General features: G+C 38.1%; 2 protein-coding genes across 2 annotated transcripts; one reads left to right on the forward strand and one right to left on the reverse strand.

Annotated features, from left to right (window-relative positions):
• Positions 1–378: 378 nt before the first annotated feature.
• Positions 379–2,849, forward strand: LOC138617973 (adenosine receptor A2b). The gene is made up of 2 exons (XM_069693366.1): positions 379–1,180; positions 2,554–2,849. The coding sequence occupies exons 1-2, from the start codon at positions 379–381 to the stop codon at positions 2,847–2,849; spliced, it is 1,098 nt and encodes a 365-aa protein (XP_069549467.1).
• Positions 2,850–8,415: 5,566 nt separating this feature from the next.
• cyb5b (cytochrome b5 type B) lies at positions 8,416–13,297 on the reverse strand. Its single transcript, XM_069693475.1, has 5 exons — positions 12,863–13,297; positions 12,126–12,254; positions 10,247–10,273; positions 10,114–10,145; positions 8,416–9,958 (listed from the first exon to the last, which is right to left on the reverse strand). Exons 1-5 carry the CDS (start codon positions 13,043–13,045, stop codon positions 9,868–9,870), a joined length of 462 nt encoding a protein of 153 aa, XP_069549576.1. The 5' UTR covers positions 13,046–13,297; the 3' UTR covers positions 8,416–9,867.
• Positions 13,298–15,425: the final 2,128 nt, after the last annotated feature.

Genomic DNA, 15,425 nt, shown 5'->3' on the forward strand with positions numbered 1-15,425 from the left:
AAGTTGTGTCAATATGTTATTAAATATAGAGAAAGTGTCGAGTATATTGTCATATTGTGGAAACACAATGAACAAACTGAAAACGCTACTATATAAATAAAGTATACAATGCACAAAATTATAGTAATGTGATTGAAATATCATGAGTCAACAAATTCTTTTAAAAGAAACGGTGGTAACCTACTGCCGCGGTGGATTGTTAATTGGTCCAGCTGTGCTGCTGATTGTTGAGTTGGTAGTAAAGGGCTACCGGAAGCGCTGCTCTCTAATGTAACTCCACACCTTTCCTCATACTTTGGATTTCTTTAACTTTCTTTCAACATCTTTTTGCCTCACGTCACTTATGATTTGGTCGCCCTTATGCCACTGTGAAGAACGATGTATACAACTCTTAACTTCTCAACTTTTGACGATTCCAACCGGTCAGATGTTGACCCTCAGAGACTGCAGGAGCTGGCCCACCGCTCCGTCAAAGTAAGCATTATAATCGTTTTGGGCGCGATGATAACTTTGGGAAATGTTGCAGTTCTCCTAGTTATTACTTCCTCGGTGGCTGGTTGGTCAAGAAACTATCGGTACTTTCTCCTCTCTCTCACTGCTGCAGACTCTGCGTTTGGACTGCTGGTCATGCCCTTGAATCTGTGGGTGAGTCTGCTAAAGGACTACACTGACGGGCCAGATGCTCTTTGCCATGTCGTGGCCTTTTGCAATTCCACCGTCTACTCCACCTGCATGTACACACTGGCCACGATAAGCCTGGAGAGATACATCGCAGTGTTGTATCCGCTGCAGTACTCATCTCTGATGACAAGAAAAAGAACACTGCTCCTGATTGCTTTCGCCTGGTGTTTCCCTCCCTTTTTACTGTCGCCAATATCATTTCCAGATGGCATCATCGAGGTCCATTTTTCTACCGCGTCACTAGCCTGCAATCCATCCTACTCTACAAATGTTGGATACTCCCTTAGCTTGACGTGTTTCATATTTTTCCCTTGCTCTATTATCATGACATATGCAAACCTAAGAGTGTGGTGCGCAGCCAAGAGACAGAGGCTGAAACTGCGCAAATACGACTGTGCGCTTCGCAGCAGGCACAATGTGGCATCCAGGGTGCTCGTACCGGTGATGGCAGCCTACTACACCTGTTGGACTCCCTGCATAGCAGCTGTGATCTACAATGGTAAGCAAAACATTCCAGTAATACGTTTTTAAAATGGGGCTATGATGGAAAGGTTAAAAAAAAATTTAAAAAAAGGAAGGGTTCCCGCTCTCAATAAGGGCAAATATCCAATCCTAGGAATGAAAATGTAAATATAAACATGGTGTATCATACTGCATCAGTGTACCCACCTCATCTGAAAAAGTCAGATCCTCTTGCTATATGCCAAAATGAAGACTGGAGAAAACCAGTGAATACTGCAGCTAATGCACTGCTGGAGAAAAATGAACCACCACCACCAGCAGCAGCCAAATGTTGGTCAAATATGAAAGTGGTTGGGAGATTTCAGACACAAAAAATGGTTTAATATTCAGTGATTGTTGAATTTGAACATCTATCTGTCAGCTGCTCCTTGTTGTGTATATTTAGACTTGGTGGCATTGAATGCTGTGAAGTATCTGAACTTATTTTATGGATGGAGTAGTTTACAAGGTCGTTCTAAAGCTCCTGATGTCCACCCAGTTTATATAACAATATACAAAACAAAAATGCCAATAGTGTAAAATGGCTACTTGGCCACACGGGAAACTACGTCATGGGATTTTTAGCGTTAAGCTGCTGAAGGGGGAGAAGTAAGTCAAAGTGAGTGGGTCTTAGTTGATATTAGTGTATTTTTGAGAACTTAAAAGCAGGTATTTAATTGTCAAAGAGTCATTTCTTTTTCCAAAAATGTACACTTTCTGGCTACTTCTCCCTCTAAAATCTTTCTTTCAATCTGAGCTAGAGAAATCGCTGTTAGTTATTTCTGTAATTCTGGGCATGAATATACTGGATTCAAGGCCAGTTATATGACTCAGACCTTTTTTGACTTTTCTCATTTACCCCAACCATGTGCTGTCTTGGAGTAATCAAGACTTAGAGTCACAGCAGAATATTTTTAGAAGTAAAGATCTTTTCCAAAGAGGCCTGTAATTTATCTGATATGGATGAAATCCTGCCAAATGAAGCTGACAGTATTAACTTAAACTTCAAAGTGCACTGATGACTAAATGCTAGTGAGTCTCACTGTTGAGTAATTTCTTCCTCTCCACCAAATCTAGCATTTAATTTTGTACTTTGAGCTAGACTATAAGGTCGATGGCTTTATATCTTTGCTCTCTGAGAAAAGACTGGCTTCTCAAGAGGGAGATTTTTCATGTTTTGTCATTTGATATATTACATTAGTAATCTGTGCTTTTATAAGTCTATCAGTTTATATACATGATCAGTGACCAGCAATAGCTAGACTGTGTTTCTTTCATTTGTGATTTCATTTGGACACTTCTGTCTTGTGTTAACTCTGCTGTTGTCACGGGGGGGATTATTGCTCAGTCTCTATGTCTTCTGCCCCACAGCTGTCTCGGGTAGCAGTGTACCAGAGTGGATAGAGTTTGTGGTGGTATGGCTGCCCACCTCCAATGGTTTCCTCAACTGCATCTTCTACTTCTGGATAAACCGAAGCTTCCGCAGGAAATTCCATCTTGTCCTCCAAAAACTGGTTCTGGCCCTCTGCCCTAAACTGGCCGACACTCTTGGCTGCTGTAGCACTTCAAATACGCAGTTTGTGTCAGGAATTCTGGACAATAACAACAGCGTCCACGGTCGTTCTTCCAGTGTATCCTCCACCTGCACCATGCTGAGCTTGGCTTAGGAAGAGCATGACTGACAAGGACATGGTCAGTGGCCTCCGTGTTGTGCTGTATTGTCTGGCTGGACTGGACGGCTGAATTCATGTTGGTGACATATCCTCACATACGGTATGGAACGTAAAAGATAAAATAACATGTGGCATGGGTTCCATTGCAAATAGTTTTATAATCAGGCAGGATTTGATTGTAAGTATTTGAAATAACTGTTGTGTATCATTATAATTTGAGTTATATTATTGTGTATTTTTCTTATTTTTATTTTTATCAAATTTCAGTTTTCAGTTGACTGGAACAGTTTATAACTAGCTTGGATTTTTTTGGTTTGTTTTACTCATTCACGCACTGCTGCCAAGATTTGATTTACTGTCAGAGATGGCCTCTTAAACCACCTTTTAGTTTTATATTCAGCCATCAATCTTGTCTGTGCACCAAAAAATGCCTGCCATTATGCTGCATTCAGCTAAATAATTTCTACTTTAATAGTGTTGGCCTATTTAGACCTGTTGCTTAGGTCAACACATTTCAGACATTTGAAGATGGTTAATTAAGTCATCACAAGAAACTGATATTTAGATATATTTTCATACAAGACATTTGTGAACATCACTATCCGATTGGAAGCACTTTCATCATCTAACTCTTCTTTAATTTGAACTGTGTGTTGAAGACCTTGGCATATAACAGCTGGGAGAAGTTAACCTTTAAGTCACAGCATTTTGTATGCCAGGAAAAAAGTAATTAAGCATCTACACTGTAGAAAGGTCACTGCATTTGTGCTGGTAAGCGATAACTTGAGTAACTTCTGAGGCTACAGTTGTTTATTTTAAGATATTAAGCCCAAGATCTTCCCCTGACTATCTTCACCTTCAGTCTGGATCCAACTTGGCAATGAACATGGTCATCTTTGTCTGAATAAGGTTTTCTGTCATGGTGATAATTGATTTAGATGAAAAGTTAATCAGGAGTATAATTTTCCAAAAAGACAACAAAAGGAATTAGTAACATTTTATGCTGTTTATTTTAGCCTTTAGGTTGCTGCTTGGTGTAACTGTCATTGACGTTTGTGCAGTTAAACATCAGAGATGTAGCTAAATTATGTGAGGAAAAATGACTGGCTTAATAAGGACCTTTGTATGTATACATTTTCTTTGTTTATAAATTCCTCATATTAAATAATGTATTGACTGACATATGTTCTAAGAAATAAAGCACAATGCCTTTGAATTATTTGAGTCTGGGTCTTTAGTGAGTTTGATATGTTGCATATTGCAGAACTGTAATAGAAGTTTAAGTGAAAAGTGTTTACGAATCCATCTGCATCATATTTTTCTGTTGGTAGTGTATGGTCTGCTGCACAGCACATTACTAAAGAACAAAACAGACCTGTCAAACTAACAGTCTAGAGCAGGCTAACTTACTCATTCTACCCGTGTCTCATGGTTGTTCACTCCTATGACAGCATGGTACTGCATGAGCTGCTCTGCCTTGTCAGAAAGCATAATTTCAATAAAATGTATTGCCTAGTCTATTATTATAATGTGATACAAATGTGTTACTTTAAAGCAGTACTTTCAAATTAGATGAACAATTAACTTCAATGGATGGCTATTGTCTGTATAGCATTGAGCAGCCTGTACACTCTAGAATTAAAAAAAACTGGTGTTCTGACATGAATCTCAGAAATTGTATCGTTAATGACAATTAGAGGAACATTTTCCAATTACTCACTTGTGTCTGATATGTATAACCATAAGTAAAACAACTCCTATCAGTAAGTTGGTCTATGCACGAAAATTGTCTCTCTGTTTCTCTTCTGTTTAAATGTTAAATTATGATTAATTTGAATAGGATTATGCTAATTGCTACCTACCAGGACCATGTTAGATAACAGGCTGAGCCCCGGGTATTGAGTTCAAGAATATTATAAAAATGTATCAGAAAATGCGGATGTAATGCTTTGGCTTCTACATAATAGATGGATACAAATTTGATTGCTATTGTGCCTGGTATTGTTCCTAACAAAGGATGAACAACAGAACAAGGTCTACATATGATGTCAGCAAATTGTTTGTGAGGCAACTACATGGTTTCTTATAAAACTAGTTTTATAAAGCATTAAGTTAGAAAGATATATTAACAATCTAACAGTATGTGTTTTAGAAGTGATAAATATATGACTTGAATATCAATAATGAAATATTCATATGCAGCAAGTAATCACATAAGTAGTCAAGTCTAATTTGCTGAGGTTCATATATGTTCATGGCTTTTAACTTTAAATTATTTCTAACAAAACTAATATGTTAGGGATATTTCAGTGACTCATATTGCGGTGGAATGATACATAGACCCAGGCTCAGAAACATGACTTGGCAGGAAAAAAAAAAAGTCATTTTATTCCTTAGGTGAATTTAGTGCTTTCTTTATTCTATGTACTTCGGGGGGAGGGGGGGGGGAAACCAAGCTGGACATGTTTATGTTGTCAGCTGAGTGTTTTAGGGAACCTTTTAGGGGGTTGACAAAACTGCAAAGTCCATTGGGGTTCCCTCTGCAGACAGAAAATTTTGACACTGGCTCTCTGTATGTCTCTGCTAGTGTGCCTACATGCATAAAAACAGTGATTGATATTAAAGTTATCCCATGTAAAAAAATAAAAAATAAAGAAAATATGCTTCATATTCCATAAGTGACCTTTTCAGCTAACTCAAACTTTGTCAGGCATCATTTTTATTCCTGCTGCATCTATAAGTGTTTTTCCAGTTGTTTGAGGATTTTGCCAAGCAGGTCTCTCAGGACGCTGGAGTGGTGTGCATTAGCAGCCTCAGGTCTCCTTGAGGATGGACAGAAATGACAGGCGATTCAGTCATGGGGAAAGATGTTTATCTGAGGGTTTCACATGTCCATACAGATACAATACACTGCCATATAAAAGCTTATCATGATCCCTGATCTTTCATTCCTGTCACAACACCAAGGCTGACATAGAAGTGAATGGCTTCATTGCTTTGTGCTGAAAACCTCAATATATTTATAACTACAAGACAGAATGCAGAGCCAACAAAACTCTAATGCATTGCCTCTGTGGCTTACAAAATGAAAATTGGACACTTCCTTGTAAAATCTGGTTAATGTGTTGTTGATGCGCACTACCTTCCAAACTAGTGAAAAGCATTTTCAGATACAGACTGGAGTTGAAAAAACAGTCCAGATAATGGTTGTCAGTTTTGTCAGTTTATTGTTTTGAAATATCACCTTTAAACAGCTCATTAAAATGGTCTTTATCATTGTCACACTATCACTAACAATTTAGCAGGTTGTTGTTTTCATCATTGCATAATATCTGTCACACCATGTGAGACAGCGTTGTATTTATTGTGCTCTCTACTGTTCCGTGCTCATGAAATCCTAAAGACAAACACTGCTGAATTCTGTTATTTATTAGAGTGGGTGCTCAAGTCAGATTACACATTTTAACATATATTTTCTCCATTTCTGGCCACGGCCAAATGAAACAACTGGCACATTTCCGTCTTGAGGTTGTAGTGACATCTTGTGTATATACTAAGTATAGCAAGGCAAAAAGAGCAAGACCTTTCAAACAACAAATTTATAAGAATTTCTGACTTTTTGTGGAGGTGCTGAACAGAATGAATTATTGTCATTTCATACTATTATTTACAATATATGTGGGGATTTTTTTTTTTTTTTTTTTGTGTGTGTTCAAGGTTTCTGTACTACTTATATTGAGTTTCACAAAGTCCAGTACAAATTGTACAGATAGTACAGCAGCCATTTTCAATTAAACAACATTTTTTTAAATTTTCTTTAAACAATTTACCAGTTTATGCAATGAGGAGATCTGGTTCTTAGTGTGTCCCAGCTGATTGAAAAGGATGAATCATTGGGTGCTGATTGGTGCGTTCTGTGGTTTGCTATGGGCACTTGATGCTGTGAGGGCTCTTGTGGAGGTTGCAGATGGAAATGCTTTCATTTTAATCAGCCCTTCCTGCTCCTCTCCACTTTGCAGGAAACATAGCTGGAGGGAGCAGGCATATGCACAGCTCAAGTATCATGCACTTTATGCTGGTATTGCACTATATAAGAAAATTATATCAGATATAAGTGCTTAAACACTTAAACACCTAAATGCAATTTTCACATGAAATAGTATCATAGTGATTACATTAACAGATAGTACAATATTTTTCTCAATGCCATTGACTTCTCTGTACAGAATAAAAAGTGCCCCGACTTGTTATGAATCTGCTGCTCATCGCCCCTCTGTGCTACAATAGATTATACAAATTTTGATACTGCATTTTAAACGAGCTCTTTGGTCATCAACTGAATGTATGAAAGAACGCCCTCAGCTCTTGTAGCCAGGGGCAGGACCACAGAGTGAAATTAAATCCTGCTGTTACATTTTTCATAACTGCACTCTGTTGAAATTAGCACAGTACTGTTGTGACATCCAGTCCATTGATGACATCATGAATATTTAAAGGAAAAGGAGAACTACTGTGGCACATATTTGCCAATACAAAAATTCATATAAATTGTCTGAGACATTATTGAAACAGGACTGGTCAGAGGAAGGAATAATAATGTGCTAATGCAAAGGTGGTGACCACAAATGACATAAGGCTTTGATGTAGCGCTATCACCATAGTTGCCTCATCTAGTGACAACGTGATAAGTGGAGTTCTCTTCAGGGCTGCTGCAATTAAAGGTGGTTGTCGAAGTGGAAGTAGATCTCCAGACTGCTTTTGTGTTTCTGGTCCCTAGCATTGCCCTGGCTTTTTAACAGGAGCTGATTTCAAGCAATCAAGCACATCAAAGGCAAAAGTTTTTAGAAACTTTGCAAAAACTTGAAAGCATGCTTCATGCACACAATACCCAATGACGGAAATGATTTATTTTCTTTTAGCATGGATAGGTTTCTGGCACTTTTTTGTTTGTTTGTATGTTTATTACATTTGTTTGACAACTGCCACAGGCCAAAAATGTATTGTGCAGGACTTTTACATATAAATGAACTAATGTTACACTGTCACATTGAAGCCCTCGGCATTTGAGTTCACAACATGCTAAAATCACTGCCAGAGAAATCTCTGAATTTAGCAATAAACTATTTTTAAATCTGGTGTCTGTTGAGACATTCTCTCGCCAACAAACTTCTGGTTTAGCTCTTGGCTAACTTAAAAAGGAATAAAATAATTACATCATGTGGCTCTTCAAGACTTCACAATTGCTACTGAACTGAAATGGTGAAATTATGACAGTAAAACAGGGATTCTGACGCTCAACAGTTTATCCACTTTAACAGTAGTGATGGAGTAGGTTACGGTGAAGCTTACAATGTGAGCACTTTTTAATGGGGTATTTGTACTTACTCTCACTGACAGAAGAGGGAGACAAAAGTTCTGCAGGTTTAAGTAAATTCATGTTTTGTTCAGAATTATAATCTTCATATATCGTATGAATACATATAAACAGTATCCCATATATATACCGACATATATTGTACTTATAAATCTAAACTTCTTCACATAACAATGACTAACCATGTGCACTTCAAGAATTGTTTTATTTAAAGAGACTTTTAATGACAGGAAATGGCAGTTGAAATGCAACGTGATGGAAAATGTTCATCAAAGTTGACCAACTAAATCTTGCAATCTGCATATTGTTCTCACATGTAAAAATAGCAGAAAGTTCTAGTCAGAAACTTTTAAAAACTGACATGTGGTGCATGTAAATGGACTTCCAATTGTCTTTGTTGTTGGACATATTTTCATAGTAAAAAACTCTATGAATATCTAATCAATTAAGTGCTTTTAGAAATATTATGCAAAGTTTACCTAAACCCCAAAAAATTAAACAGGGTAAAAATCAGCAACTTGGAGCATTTAAATAGGCTTAATGAATAAAATGGATTATTAAGCGTGAATGGTAACTAACAGTAGACTGAAAGATACCCATCTATGGCGGCAAAGTCCCCAATTTACCAACAGCAGCCAAACAAGAAACACAGACCAGACTTCACTTAATATAATTCAAACCCTCCAATGCCTGTACCATTCACCCAAAACTTTAAATTAAGATGCATTACAATGAAACTATGTCATGGCACAGAATCAGTTAAATAACAAGTGACATTGAGGAACAATACAAATTTAAAACAGAACGCTCAAATAACAAATCCTCAATTGCATTCAAGGATCAGTCATTCACCATCATCTATTAGATATGGGTAATACAAAAAAATACTCCACACATCTATAAGAACATTTATATAGATTCCTGATAAGAGAACTGTAGAAAAAATGGACAAGTCAGAGCATATTCTACCTTAAATGGTCACCGTTAAAATATAATTCAATTAAAATTTCAAATAGGGAACAAACACAAAGATTTGACTCGGCATTTACATAATTGGAAAGATCATGTGTTTGTAACCAAGTGCAATCAAGCTTTGCTCAACACAAGAACTGTGCAGTTCATGATTCTTCTTGAGAGCTCGGTAGCACTAACATTTCTCACTTTAATAAACCTAAGAAAATGCACTGGAAGTTATAACCTAGTAGAATGGTGACTGCTAAGCCTCACTCTGATTTCATCACTGTTCTGCATATGAATGGTGAATTTATCTATTAAGTCCATCTGTGTGATGATGCATAACAAGCTTTCTCTGAGCAGGCAAATGGGTAATGAATATCCATAGACTAAACAGCATCAAATGCATATGAAAGTTAAAGACAACATTTAACATTAATGACAACAGGCACAGTAACAATTAAATATAAAGAAAGTAAAGGCAGACAATTTTATAAAGTCTCTGCCCAACTGTCTATTTGGTGGACTCTGTGTAGACGGAGATGGGCAAACGTACTTCATCAAACTGCTCCCTCCCTCTTCTCTTTGCAAACACTCCTTGTGTGCATTCACTGTGGGGATGTTTTGGTCAAACATTTCAAGGCCTCCAGATGAAAAGAATGAGATGAAAACAGGATGCCGCACTCAAGAGGACTTGTGTTCAAACATGTAGAAGCGATACATGATACCGACGACAACTGCAGCAACAGCAGGTATAAACCACATGGTCCAGGAGCTGGTTGGAAAAAAATAATAATTTCAAGAGCACATCTTTTTCACATATGTACAGAGATTAATACACATATTGCAAATCAAGTTTTGGTGCTTATGGGCATCAATTGGGGAAATAGTAAGCAATGAGCCTGACACACATTCATCATAATGACCCACCTGGACTCTCCTGAATTTGTGATGTGTTCCTCCTGTAGCAGAAACGAAAGGACACAAATTCAAAAGGGATATCGTAGGAAAGTCAAAAATGATGTATTATCTGAGGGTCCATTGAACAGGCAATGGAACTTACCTTTGGCTTCTCCTTTTCTCTGTCATCCTACAAAGAAAATAAATGAGTATTACTTTCTTCATGTGATGCCCTTTACAAATCATTATCAATAAATGTGCAGAAAATCTAAATATGAAGCGGTTTATCTACACAATATAGATTCAAGACATGGACTCTCAAACAGGCACACATACCAACCTTTCCTCTTGTTGATAGCCACATCACACTCGCTGTCACAAGAGCGACACTCCAAATATCATTCAGCATTCAGAAAAATGGGACTGGTAAAAGAACCAGAACCAGATCATCACCTGCTTTGTGGCAGGTTGAATCAACTGGCTTGAAAATGATGATTTGAATAACTGTTGTGTTGGAAGTTTATATAAAAGGCAGACAACACAAACTTGTTGGAATGATGCAAGAAATCTGTGTCCTTAGAAAGCCACTGCAATAATCATCCAAAAAAGAAGACGGCAGCAAATCTTTATATTGAAGCGCAACTTTGTCTGCTGTCTAATCTTACTTTCTGTCATTATCACACTAGAATTTCGCTTTGCGTTTGTATGCCTCTACTGACCAGTCCAGCTGCAGTTGACATCTACGCCTGTCCAGACTGTAGTGAAGAATTTATTCAAAGGAATGTGTTTCTTTGTTGATATGAAAGTTATCACTTTAGTGTCATGCATAATAATGGTGAATCATTATAAGTGAGAAACAGTTTGTTTTCACTATATCTTGACTTTTTGGTGGAAAGATTCTTTTGTTTTTTTCCTTTTTATGTACATGTTATGTTATACTTTGTATAAACAGGAGGGATATGATGGAAAGGAAAGATGTGTCTCTTCCTCTTGTTTGCATTGTGGCTCCGGAAAGTATCTTTGTCAAGTAGGCTCCAAAAAGTTTCCTTTGTTTTCTGTCTTATTTGCAAGTGATTCTTTCCGCATCTAATTGACGACTATCTTGTGACCTACAACCAACTCTGTATTACCATACGAAAGCAGGTACAAAGGGAATGGGGGTGATGGTCTACTGTTTGTCCCACTGTATAAAAGCTGACCTACGGAGGAGGGAAGGCCCCTTCTTTGCTGGACACCTCTCTTTGAGGGTGCATGTATGTGTTCCTTCTTGCAAGAATAAATGTCCGATGTGTTTGATTTTGAACCAAGCCTCTTGAGTAATTTTTCCAACAGTTTTACAGAGAAATACAGAGGACTGAAGAGAGCTTCGTCACATTGTACAGCGACAATCAGTTGAATCAGTTAAAACTCAATAGCAGCAAAAACCAATGAGCTTGTGGTGAACCACCAGAGAAACAGGAGGCCCCCTGTTGTGATTGTCATTCAGGGAGAAGAAGTGAAGAAGGTGAACTCAAAGTCAATCAATAAAAACTAGACTGGACTCACAACACTAAGGATAAATGCTTGGCCAGTAAAAGTGATTCTGTTAGAATAGAAAGTTCCTACAGATTTGTAGGAAACAAACCTGTAATTGTTTCTTACAACAGGTTTTGTTGCCTCATGCTCTTGTTCTTGCATGTCCCTGTTTTTTGTCACACAGTGCTTGTTGTTCTCCAGGATAAGATCTGTTTACCACTCTTCCACAGACTAGTTTTGTAGTCCCCGCTATCCTAATGGCATGATCTCCAGTTTCATCATGTTTATGTCATCTCCCTAAACTTGTTTATAATCATGTAAAACCCAAATTATTGCACGGCACCATCATGTGACTCCCAAGAAACTTTGTGCGACAAAAGGCTACTCAAAGATTTTGTGACACCAATTAGGTTAGGATCAAGCAATGATAATGAGTGGTTGGAAGCTTATCTTATGATGTGATGGAGAGATGTGGGCATAAGGGAGAGATGCTACAGGCAGGAAACCAAGTCTTTTCCTGTTCTTACCATGTGAAGCTCCCCAAGGTAGTACTGCTGGAGCATCTCCCTGGCATCTGTGGAGTGACCCACATCCTCAAAGCTCTCTGTGGCGTCCGCACCTGCCTGCTCCAGCAAAACCTCCTCACCACCTGGATGCTGAAATCACCATAGGGGAAAATATACACTCACGTATATGAGTTTATGATGTTGTATGATTCTCAAAAACGCGGCATAGTTTACATGTAAAGATTCGTGACAATTATTTTGCTACAATAGCACAAAAAAAAAAAAGAAGAAGCTTTAAAACCAGCAGCTCCGTGTTGTCCTCGGTTAAAGGATGACTGCTGCTGGATTGACAGGCTTGTTTTCTGTAAGGTTCATATTATATAACAAGTTATGAAATAGGAGCACAACAACTTATCTAGCTGTTGGATAACGTTAGATAATGCTGCTCAAAGTCCCCCCGGTGTTGCACAAGAGAAAGTTTGATGATGAAGTATTGCTTGAAACACCTTGTTTAAAACAACTCGAGGGAATAACTTTATACTGGCAGATTTTGAAAGCTGCATGGGGTCGATGCTAATGAACACACACACACACACACACACACACACACACACACACACACACACACACACACACACACACGTCCAGACTTACTAGTTGCATGAAGTCGTCCACGTCACAATAACTTAACAAACGACTTAACGTACAAACTTCAACACCAACGCAGTCGCTGCAAGCCGACACACAATGTTTCTTACCTCTTCAAGGAAACTTGTAACGTCGTATATTTTGTCGTGGATGATGAGCCATGTGTCGTTGCTCATGTTATGTAGTTGTATTTCCTCTAATGTGTAATATTTTATGCCGCCATCCGCTGTTTTGCCGTTTTCTTCGACCAACGAGTCGTCAGCAGGTCTGTTTCCCTTCATTTCTTCACCCATTGCAGCGACGGGGCGAATAACCGACTCCGAGTTAGCTAACGTTAGCTTCTGCTAGCCAGGAGTGGATTTGTAACGCCAGCGAGCGAGCGGCGTCTGGGTCCGTTTCTATCCCGACTTAATTAGATTAGTTGTGTTCAAAAAGCTCCTGTTGACACGGCTGAAAAGATGTGACATAAACACAAGTAAAAAAAAAACGTTAAACAACGTTGTGTTACGAAACCATCAAACCGCCTACACCGGCAACGTCAGCTGACATGTGAAGCTGACCAATAACAGGCATGTTATTTTACCATCAAGCGGAATCACCAACAGTGACCAATGAGAGTGCGACGTTCACAGCGGTGGCCAATCAGATTGTCCGTTTGATGATCACGAGACCGTGACGTTTACAAAGATTGTCAAGCGTGCGTAGTCAGTGCGCATGCGAGCGTTTTGCGTTTCCACTGCAATGACTTGAATGTTACGTGGCCCTTGTAGTCCTATGTAACCTTTTGTAACATTTGTTTCGGCCATATTTTAAAACAATTCTTTAATTTAGCTTTTTTTTTTAACTGCAGACCATACATTGGATATAGATACCCTTCAGACCTAAGCAAGCATTACACTGTGTGCAAAATATTGTCTATTTGGAATATTATCTGTTCATTGCTAGCGAGCAATACTTGATGGCAAAGCATTGTATATAATTTCAAATTCCATATCACATTTCGCCTAAATATATTGTAAATACATACTGTGCTTTGCAACAGTGGATTCATTATTGAACAAGTGCAACTCTAAAACCCAGAGAGTCTTCATGTCATCTAATAATATAAAACTTCTATCACCTTATAAGGAAATTAGCTCCCTCTAGAATCTATTCCTCTATGAATCTAGTACTTCATTCATAATTTCAAAATCAATTGCTTTTAACCCACCTTCTTCATAGTTTTTTTTATTGGTCTCCTTTTCTAATGTATTGGTGCTTATTTTTACAAATAAAATGAAAGTTAAGTTTGTTTATTTCTTTGATAATTCTGGGAGCTATAGCCAATGAGTATGCAGGGTAGATTAGCTTTGATATACTTTCTGTTTTTGTTAATAGTGTTCGACTAGTGTTTATATCTCTTTGCAAAGAAAACAAAATGTTTTCTTACATCTATCAATAGTATTTTGGATATTCTTTTTTTTACTGTTGTCTGAACATTTGGTTATGCAAATCCCAGGTATCTGTCTCTTTTTTGACAGGTATATTGTACAATGAAGAATCAGCACCATTGTGGATACTCATGGGTTCAAATTTGTCAAGATTCAAACGCAGACCCAGAAGCTTGAGAAAACGGCTCTATTGTTTGTATAGCTACAGGAATTTTACATTTGTTTTTCAGAAACAAGGTTCTATCATCAGCTAGCTGGCTAATAATACATTTTTGACCATGTATTTGTAATCCCTCTATGTTTAAATTTTATATGTGGATTGCCAGTAATCCTGTTTTATTCCCTTTTCTACATTTAATCTAGGGCAAGTTCCTTCTGGGAGGGTGATGGAAAAAAAGATTTGTCTCTTCCTCTTGTTTGCATTATGGCTCCGGAAAGTCTCTTTGTCAAGTAGGCTCTGAAAAGTCTCTTTCTTGTCTGTCTCATTTGCAAGTGATTCCTTTTTGTTTTACTTTCCGCATCTAATTGACGACTCCCCTGTGTCCTTATCTTGTGAATTACCATACGAAAGCAGATACAAAGGGAATGGGGGTGACAGTCAACTGTTTGTCATACTGTATTAAAGCTGCCCTATGGACAAGAAGCAATGCTGGACACCTCTCTTTGAGGGTGCATGTATTTGCTCCTTCTTGCAAGAATAAATGTCCGAATAAATGTTTGATTTTGAACCAAGCCTCCGAGTAATTTTTCCAACAGAGGGAAACACAGCTGTTAACATCTGTATGTAACATGACCATCATGTTTATGAATCTATCAACAAATCCAAAGTGTCTAAGTGTATTAAATATAAATGCATGTTCAACTGAGTCAAAGGCTTTAAAACAACGACTACTGACCGGTTGCCCTCACATCTCATGTGATGAAGGTGCTGGAGAGGCTGGTCTTGGCCCACCTCAGGCCACTGGTGAAATCTTCACTGGACCCTCTGCAATTTGCATACCAGTCTCATGTGGGAGTGGATGATAATGCTGCTGCAGTGAAAAAAAAAAAGTCCCCTTGTGGGATCGATCTATCGATCTATCTATCTGTCTGTCTGTCAGTCAGTCAGTCAGTCAGTCAATCCATCCAAGAATAGCATAAATCAATCATCACTGATTAAGTGACCATAATCAATGAGGTCCAGAACCAAGTGGATATTATTATGGGCAGATCTTCCTTTGAAGAATACTGATTAGGTCGTGCT

The sequence above is a fragment of the Brachyistius frenatus genome, unplaced genomic scaffold (assembly GCF_029030835.1).
Source record: "Brachyistius frenatus isolate BFR_SWC_R1_liver_20210118 unplaced genomic scaffold, ASM2903083v1 Contig_15, whole genome shotgun sequence".
NCBI lineage: Eukaryota > Metazoa > Chordata > Actinopteri > Embiotocidae > Brachyistius > Brachyistius frenatus.

Excerpts from the sequence above, each read along its gene's own strand:
- cyb5b (XM_069693475.1), bottom strand. The coding sequence starts at position 13,045 with ATGGGTGAAGAAATGAAGGGAAACAGACCTGCTGACGACTCGTTGGTC. Across the intron at positions 10,146-10,246 it reads GAGAAAAGGAGAAGCCAAAG|GAGGAACACATCACAAATTC; the intron begins GTAAGTTCCATT and ends TTTCTGCTACAG. Across the intron at positions 9,959-10,113 it reads ACAAATTCAGGAGAGTCCAG|CTCCTGGACCATGTGGTTTA; the intron begins GTGGGTCATTAT and ends TTTTCCAACCAG.
- LOC138617973 (XM_069693366.1), top strand. The coding sequence starts at position 379 with ATGTATACAACTCTTAACTTCTCAACTTTTGACGATTCCAACCGGTCA. Across the intron at positions 1,181-2,553 it reads AGCAGCTGTGATCTACAATG|CTGTCTCGGGTAGCAGTGTA; the intron begins GTAAGCAAAACA and ends TCTGCCCCACAG.